Source organism: Silene latifolia, chromosome 9 (assembly GCF_048544455.1).
Source record: "Silene latifolia isolate original U9 population chromosome 9, ASM4854445v1, whole genome shotgun sequence".
NCBI lineage: Eukaryota > Viridiplantae > Streptophyta > Magnoliopsida > Caryophyllales > Caryophyllaceae > Silene > Silene latifolia.
In genome coordinates, this window is record NC_133534.1 from 202,549,567 (window position 1) to 202,558,151 (window position 8,585).

The 8,585-nt window shown below is 38.7% G+C and overlaps 1 protein-coding gene across 1 annotated transcript in view; it reads left to right on the forward strand.

Moving 5' to 3' along the window:
* Window positions 1-8,314, forward strand: part of LOC141600361 (twinkle homolog protein, chloroplastic/mitochondrial-like) — a 31,300-nt gene extending 22,986 nt beyond the window's left edge. Inside the window, exons 16-21 of the mRNA XM_074420585.1 lie at window positions 1,276-1,359; window positions 3,122-3,253; window positions 7,111-7,207; window positions 7,276-7,410; window positions 7,486-7,553; window positions 8,016-8,314. Of these exons, the coding sequence (XP_074276686.1) occupies window positions 1,276-1,359; window positions 3,122-3,253; window positions 7,111-7,207; window positions 7,276-7,410; window positions 7,486-7,553; window positions 8,016-8,049 (550 nt within the window). The 3' untranslated portion in view covers window positions 8,050-8,314. The remainder of the gene's footprint in view (window positions 1-1,275; window positions 1,360-3,121; window positions 3,254-7,110; window positions 7,208-7,275; window positions 7,411-7,485; window positions 7,554-8,015) is intronic.
* Window positions 8,315-8,585: the final 271 nt, after the last annotated feature.

An 8,585-nucleotide genomic window follows, 5' to 3' on the forward strand; every position in this document is an offset into this window, starting at 1 on the left:
AATCTAAGCCTATTTTTTCAGCTCTTCCAAGGGAAGTGTCAGATTGAGTGTCGGGTGCGGATTCCATATCCATGTCGTGTCGTGTCGGACACGGGTATGGCTCTAAATAGAAGAGTTGAAGTAACATGGCTTGTGAATATCACGAAGTCCGTCTATGCATTAAATGGAAATCTTGTCGAGTTACATATAGAGAGTGTTTGATTAAACATAACTTCAGAGGGAAACTTTGTATGTTTTATAGTCATTGCGGTTATATGATCACTGTTGATATATTCAGTCATATTTTGGGGAAGCATCGTTTTATTTGATAAGTAAATGAGAATATTCATAAAAGGACACCGAGGTGGTACCGGTCGTATTTTATGGTAGCATCTTACTAGATGAGGTCTGTCTTACGATCTAGTGGTTCACATAAATTGAAGTCACTTGATGTAGTTTATTGCGCACAACGTAATCTAAAATAATCCTGAGCTAACCTTTCATTATATTTTCTTGATGAAGTTGTGATTTGAGCTTTAAGACAGTATTATAATGGAACTTCCATATTTGAAGGAACCTTCTAGTTGTGCTCATTGCCTCATTGTCTAGACATTGCTTTTTGTTGGTAATTGTTTGCATCCATGCTCTTGTCCCACCTAGGAACTTCTCCAAGATGTCTGAGATCCTCAAAATGAAGGAATTGGTTTGAATCCTTTTGGGTACGCTCAGTACTTATGAAGACTAAATAATGCAATATTTCTCTAGTATTGAGTTTTAGGCTATGGCAGTGATGGTACCCTGAGAGCCTTCTTTCAGAGTGATTAGGATCATAATGGTTATCCCTGGATTCCTTTATGGCAGTAAAATTTATGTCAAATACTACTCAAATTTAAGGCCAGTGCTTGGTTTGCTACTTTACTGCTGAGGGTGAACATGGCCGGCATTTTTCCCTAATACTTTTTACATGAATGATGTCGTTTATTATAGAGATCTCTATTTTTTGATTGGGTAATTTGGATAATACTTTTTACATAGCTTTTTTATGTCTAAAATATGTAAGTATATCATATGAATGATGTCTAAAATTGTGTTCAAATAACTTAGAGGAGACTAATGTGAAGTAATGAGACCTTCACTGCTTGACTCAGTTGAGATAATAGTTTAGGCAGGGATCATGTTTGATTTGCCTCTTACAAGTACATATAAGTATTTGTTACATTTATTTGATGGCCACACATAGCCTTTTTTTTTTTTGCATTCCTTTTTTCACCTGTCTTTCTTGCTTTCTAAATGCAGTTATGGTGAAACTGCTGAACGAATGACGGTAGAGGAGCTGGAGCAAGGAAAAGAATGGCTGGACAATACATTTCATCTCATACGGTATGCTGTCTCTATCTATAGGTTGGATCGATTGGTCTTATAATTTAGTGGGCTAACTGGTGCTTTCTAATAGTGATGCTTAAAAATGTCATTAAGCATACACAGCAGTTGTTAGCCTGATGGCCGGTGTTGATTAAATATTGTTACTCTTAAGTGAAAAAGAGTGCTTCAGGCCACCTAGCTGCGAGATTCGCGGAGGCACTAACCTAAACACCTAACATTATTCTTTTGTTATGCATTTCCTTTGTGTTGCCATCCTTAGCTTTTACTTCATTTAGTAGTTCATTTATATCTAAGCTCTCTTTAAGTCCAAAAATGAGACTCGGTTGCAAAGTTTTCTCTTGAAAATCGCAAAAAAAAAAGGTACGTGGTTGAGGAGGTTTTCTGGGAAAGGAATACAAATAATTTTGCGCGTCACTGCTATGCCACTTTTCTCTTCAATTTTATGGCCATGCCCGAGTTGGTGGAGAGAGAAAAAAATGCATGACAAAAGTAGAGCAAGAGTATGGTATATAAAGTATATAGTAGGATGTTACGATTTTTCATTTTATTTTTAAGTAATCTCACTATTTCTTATATTTTATCACATTTGTGTTTTAAAGATTGTATCCTCGTACCCGTGTCCCCGTGTTAGAAAAGAGTCCTTGTGTCTCTAAATTTTAGTGAAGGTGAGTTTGACACTTTGATACATAGCCTTGTCCAACACCTGTATCCGAGTACGAGTGACATAGGTCATTTGTCTTCACAACTTCTAAGTCTCAATCAATTTAAATATCCAACTAATTGCAAATGAGTTAGCCTTGTTGAAGCATGATTAAGAAGAGTTAGGATTAATTCTCTTTCTCCCTATATATCGTTCCCCGTTTTCCTGTATTAGCAATGTTCGAGTCGTACCATTGGAATGAATACTGATTATACAACAGCAACATCACTACATCAATGCTTTGAGGGATTCAGCAAACAGTATGGTAGTAATGGCCCATGTATGCAGCCTTATTCCCCTATTAAAAACATAGAGAGACATATCTGGATGACCAATAATAGAAAATGCTTCAAATGACTAACTGCACAATAAGTAGAAGTGCAACCAATTAATTGAAGGGTTTTTCTTTATTCCCTCATATCCAGAACTAAATAATAGTGTGTCTTTGGCTCCATTGCTATGAAATAATATAATACTCCCTCCTATTCTATATATTCTTCCCTATTTCCGTATTCGGTTATTCGGGTTTTCTTCCCTATTTCCTTTTTTGGGTTGATTTGTGTGGTCCATATTCAATGGTATGTGGGGTAGTGTGTTTTGTGTGGTCCAAATTTAATTTCTTATTTCTTGTGGCAAAAGGAAAGGGGAAGAATATATAGAATTGGAGGGAGTACTTGATAATAATTAGTGTTTATACTTTATAGTGAGTAAAAGTTGAAGATGCCAGGAGCTTGCTGCTCTAAAGGAGTCTCAATCAAGAAGCGCAAAACGACAGTAATGTAGTGTACGGTTGTCTGAGCTCATCATCTTATAAGTTTGGATCACATGTCAAAATTGGGAAAAAGGACTTGCAAAATTGAATACAGACCATTTTCTTATTTGGATCTTCACTTGTTCTATTTTCTAAGCTGATTTAAACTATTTGTCAGTGTGATACTAATCACAAGCTCCTGACGAGATTATATTCCTTGTTAAAGTCTGTGTATAGTATCCTTCGTATATTTCTTATGGAGGCCTCAGAACTGTCTGCTTGTATTTGACCCGTTTTCTACTTTCCAGGTGTGAGAATGATAGCCTTCCCAGCATCAAATGGGTTCTTGAGCGTGCCAAAGCTGCAGTTTTGAGATATGGTGTCCGTGGCCTTGTGATTGATCCATACAATGAACTTGACCATCAACGAAATAAGAGCATGTGAGAATCTTACTTGTGTTAAAATCTGATATTATTCATTTTTTGTGCAACATTTCAACATGAATCTACCTCCTTGTAGTTTGCTCGATGAGTTTAGATTTACGGGAGAGGTTATCTGATTAGGGTAGGAAGACAAAGCTAAATTAATCTGCTACTTCTCGAACTTTCTATAGAGTATAGCACCAAATCTGATGGGTTCCGGAACTTGCAAACATAATCTCTACAATCAGCTGCTGATGGGTGGCATGCCTTCTTTAAATTAGGATGTCTTTTTATATGCTAAATGAAACAAATATAGGCTCTTGTGATATGCGTGATTCTAGTTTGAATCAACAATACTACCCCAATGTGTTAAGGGTCTCCAACCTAAGGTGAGGTATAAGGGTGGTCGGACTTGGGTGAGCAAAAATATACGATATGGTTTTATAATACGAAGGTGATATGTATATTGTTTAAATTCCATGAATTTTCGTTTATACGATACGAATTGTTCTAAATCTCAAGATTTCCGTATTGGCAAATTTTGAAACTGAGTATACGGTATGTGGTACGGTTTTTGAAAGAAAGAGAATAAAAATCTTACACTTCGGGGACGCTTGGTTCGAGAAAGGGTAAGGGAATGGAGTTAGGGGAAAGCGATAGAAGGGGTAAGGGAAAGAATGCCCTTTGATTTGGCAAGTTGTTATGATATGAACAAAAAAAAAAGAATGATAATTGTTAACATCTCAATAACCATCACTCACAACCACCTCCGGCGGCTCCCTTGTCTTGTAGCCGACAGTCAGACACCGTCATCTCCACGGCTGCTACAATCTCGTTGAATCCCAAACCACACCACCAAACCGCGTGCCCCACCCTTAAGACCCCCTCCCTCACCCCAATAACATAAGATCTGATGTTATTGAAGTGGGAAGGGTTTTTTTAAGCTATGTTACCCCGACTCGGCAGAGAAGTGTCTGGCATGGCACGTATGAGAGTGTCTGACAAGGAATTTGAAAAGTTGGCAATATAGGAACTCGGTCAAATAAGTGTGTGACCAATTTTCTAGACACGGATACTACATGTCTCATAAATTTGTAAGAACTTTTCATTTTGTTTCTTCAAAATGTGAACCCTATAAATTATTGTGATCTCTTTCTATGTGTTATTTAAGAAATGAAAACTTCCTCAGGTGAAACTAAAGAAGAAATTAAAAGGGAGTTGAATAAGTAAATGCTAGTTGTTAGAAAGTTTAGAAAGCCTCTTTGGGCTATTATTATTTATTAGTATATATTCTCCTTTTACTTTTTCTTTCTCATCTATCTCTTCTTTGAAACCATTGAAACCAAATTAGGTGACATTAGTGAAGTGTTGGTGTCGAAATTGGTGTATCGGAGGTGTAAAACATGTCATGTGTAGGACACGATAGGCCGATTAAGTGATTAAGGGAAGTGTCGGATTAACATATGTTTTAAGGGTGGGGCTGGCGGTTTTGGTAGTGTGGCTTGGGGTTTGCAAACGTGAGGCTTGGGTGTAGATAAATGTCTTCGGCTTGGCCTTGGAGTCTCAAGACCGAACTCCTCCCTCGTGTCAAGGGATGCCTATTTATGTGAAAAAGGCTGTCTAAGTCCTACCAAATGACTATTCCAGACTGATTCACTACCGGGCATCCGGGTGTTGCCTTTAGGTTGGGCAACTTATACTGCTATCAAGCAATCAATCCCTCTACATTCCCACTCAAGCACTATAAAGGCTCTCTTGAGCAGGCAATAAAAGAGGTGGCAGCGACAGTGGTTGACATGGCAGAGGTAAGGAGCCGCGATGTTGGGTGTGTTGTCGGCAGGCAGGTGGTGGGAGGTGGGGTTGACAGTTAGCAGTGGTCGTTCATGTTAGGGACGAGGATGGGGCTACAGTGTGGATGAGCGTCATCGGCGAGAGGACGTCGGCATGACGGGGAAGAGGTAAGGGAAGCCGGCAATGGTAAGTGGTTTAGCTGGTGCCGGCAGATGGGTGGTGGGGTCGCCTCCCCTTAAACCTAACCTCCCTTTCCCTCCTAATCTCCTTCCTCTACCACCTCCTATCCTCAACCCTATCCTCCCCACTCTTCCCAACCCACCCTTACCTTCCCCTAACCTCTTCCCTAACCTGCCTCCTCTTCCTCCTTTCCCTTCTCCTCCCTTTCCCGAATTCCCTTTCCTTCGCCGCCGCTTTCTACCTCCTTTCCCTCACCTCCGCCACCGCAGCTGTAATTTGTGTCCCCCACCCCACCCCACCCACCTTACCACCCACAACAGCCAAGCCCACCAAATCATTATTTTTGGGGGTATGGGGAGGGAGAAAGAGAATGGGAAAATGGGGTAAACAAGCCTCAACAAAGGGTTTTATTATTTTTGATACCCTTACCATTCCTTGGGACCGACCGACCGACCCCCCCCACCAAAAGTTTCCTTACTTGCAGTAGCGCCAACCTGTGATGCTCGGACTCGGATACGAGGATCCGACACGGACACGGATCCGAGGGTCCGATCCTTGAAATCTCAAAAACAAGGACTCGGATACGAGGATCCTAATTTGAATTTGGACTCGGCTAATGTTTTATTTTTTTGAAAATAAATTGATTATTAGTTAAAAAAGTCAAAGAAAAGAAAGGAAAAGTAGTTTTTTCATGTTTTAACATGAATGAAGACTTTATTAGAGCATTAAAATTCATGTCAAGATCACTCTTGATATAGGGCTGCTGTACAAAACAGAGGTTAAAAACAACACTCTCACACCGATTTCTCATAGAAGGATCCGTCAAGGATCCATGTCCGGATCCTGTCCACCGGATCCTCAAGGTCAGGTGAAGAGTCCGAGCATCACAGGCGCCAACTCCTCAATATGATGTGTTATCCAACAATAACAACTAGTTACATAAGGGGAAAAAAAAGAATACTCCCTCATCTTGCTGGTGGCAGCGTCATTTCAGACATTGGATTGTTGTAACATTTGAAAATTTGATCACTTGCTCATTTATTGGAATAATTATATTTTACGATGCTTGGTATTTACTTTGAATTTGTGATTCTCGAACTTTTTTTATACCAGTGCATATTAAGAATTTTATCATCATTTTTAGGTTTTCTATGGCGACTGGACGTATTATGTTTTTATTTTGTGTATGTGGAAAATGAAAATCGTATATACGGTTTATAACAGGAATGATACAAAATAACCCGTATATCTGAAAACTGTATTCCGTATCAAAGTTGTGTACCAATTTTTATGAATTTTAAAATCTTATAGATGATACGGTTTTACAAGCCATATCGCATACTTAGTTTTGCTCACTCCTAGTCAGGACTGACACAACCTTACCACTACGTTTGATCACATGAAAATTATTTCCAAATGACCATAAGCATTGAGAAATGCATCATCGTGCTGCTGCTGCTCCATTAGTAAAAGAATAGGTAGCAAGCTTAACCAGCTATTTTGTAGTTTTTTACTATTCCTGTATGCTCCAAAGGAAATGGAGAAATCCCGATCTCAACTTGTATCTAAGTATTTAAAGTATAGGTGGGTTATGGACTATGATATGAGTGATGGGTCATATCATATGATTTTGTACTGTTTTAAACCTCTCACTAATTTTTTTTTTAATTCGGTTTAAGAAATCTAAATATTTTCTTATTTTTTATATTTTGTTCTGACGATCTATCTTTTTACTGAGATATGAGGTATCCTCATTGGACTAAGTCCCTGTGTATAAAAATTAGTCACGACGAGTTGGACTCTTGGAATCACATGTATCTGACTCTCGTATATGAGCCCGAGTAACTGGGCGGTTATATCGTGTGTGTGGAAATAATAGTTTTTTATGGTAACATATCTAACAGGACAGAGACTGAATATGTAAGTCAAATGCTCACGATGGTCAAGCGATTTGCTCAACATTACTCTTGCCATGTTTGGTTTGTAGCTCATCCAAAACAGGTGAGTAAAGAGAAATCACTTTCGAACTTATCTATACAACTATCTTGTGATTTCTTTGTGATTTACAGCTGCAGAATTGGAGTGGAGCTGCTCCCAATCTTTATGACATCAGTGGAAGTGCACACTTTATTAACAAATGTGACAACGGGATTGTGGTTCACCGTAATAGGGATCCTGAAGCTGGTCCAATTGATAGAGTTCAGGCAATGAATTCTGCCTGCGTTCCCCCGTCTTTTCTTTGATCAATACTCTTTACTCACTGTTCTTTCTTCCTGCAGATATGTGTAAAGAAGGTACGGAATAAGGTTGCTGGCACAATTGGCGAGGCTTTCTTGACCTATAACAGGTACAACATCTACTGTATACATCTCATTTATACTGTCCTCTTTGGATTTTGATGATCAACTTTCACCATTAATCACTCAAAGAACGATCAGAGTTTCTTTTTCAAGGTAAATGGAGTAAGTTAATTAGGAGTGGAGACAGGACTACTTCTAGTCTTATCCCTTTTGTGCACAGTGATTATGACCCTGAGAAACAAATTACCAGATGAAGATCTTTTATAGTATCAGAGGCCTTGCCTTGTTAATTTAGCAGTCCGTTGATACAATTCTCGATGCAAATTATTGTTTGATGGTAATCTGGAAACAAACGTTGGACTTTGTACATATGATCTCTGGCCTAGTAGCCCATACCTCCTATGGGGCCGGACCTTTGAGGCATTGAAAAATTTCGTTTTTAGTGTCGGAGGATGCTTGGTAGTTGCCCGATTTGCACTAATGTCAAGTATCTTAAACTGACAATGCAGGATAACCGGCGAGTTTGTGGACCTGAGAAGCTAATTTCAGCAGTGTAGGTCCCTAGGAATTGCTATGGCTGTGACTGGAGTCTGTTAATGAGTTTAGGGTAAAGAATTTTGTTGGTATAATCAAGATATTATTATTAGGTGTGTCCATAGTGTATGTGAACTTGCATTTGCTTAACCGATGTAATCATAGAACAGCGAAAGACGAGTGTAACCACAACACATTGAATTGTACATTTCACTTTTTGTTTGACAAAAGTATTCCCTCGATGATTAATGTGCAATGAAACATTTTTATGCTCTTTCTTTACTATTCTTGTAAATTCTTGTGGTCAATGTGAAATACTCGTTCGTCTTGGTCATTTTTACCTATTCCATTTTCTGATATCTTAGTCATTTGTCTATATTTCTATTTTAGGAGGGGTTTTAAAGGGTAATCTGATCATTTACATAGCTTATTGTCCACACTTGTCACTTGTAATAACACTCTCAAATGGTCCCTTTGTCTCAATCCTTAGTCTTTGTGCCAAAATTAAATGTAACCAAATAACTCGAGAAGGAGTAGCAAATTAC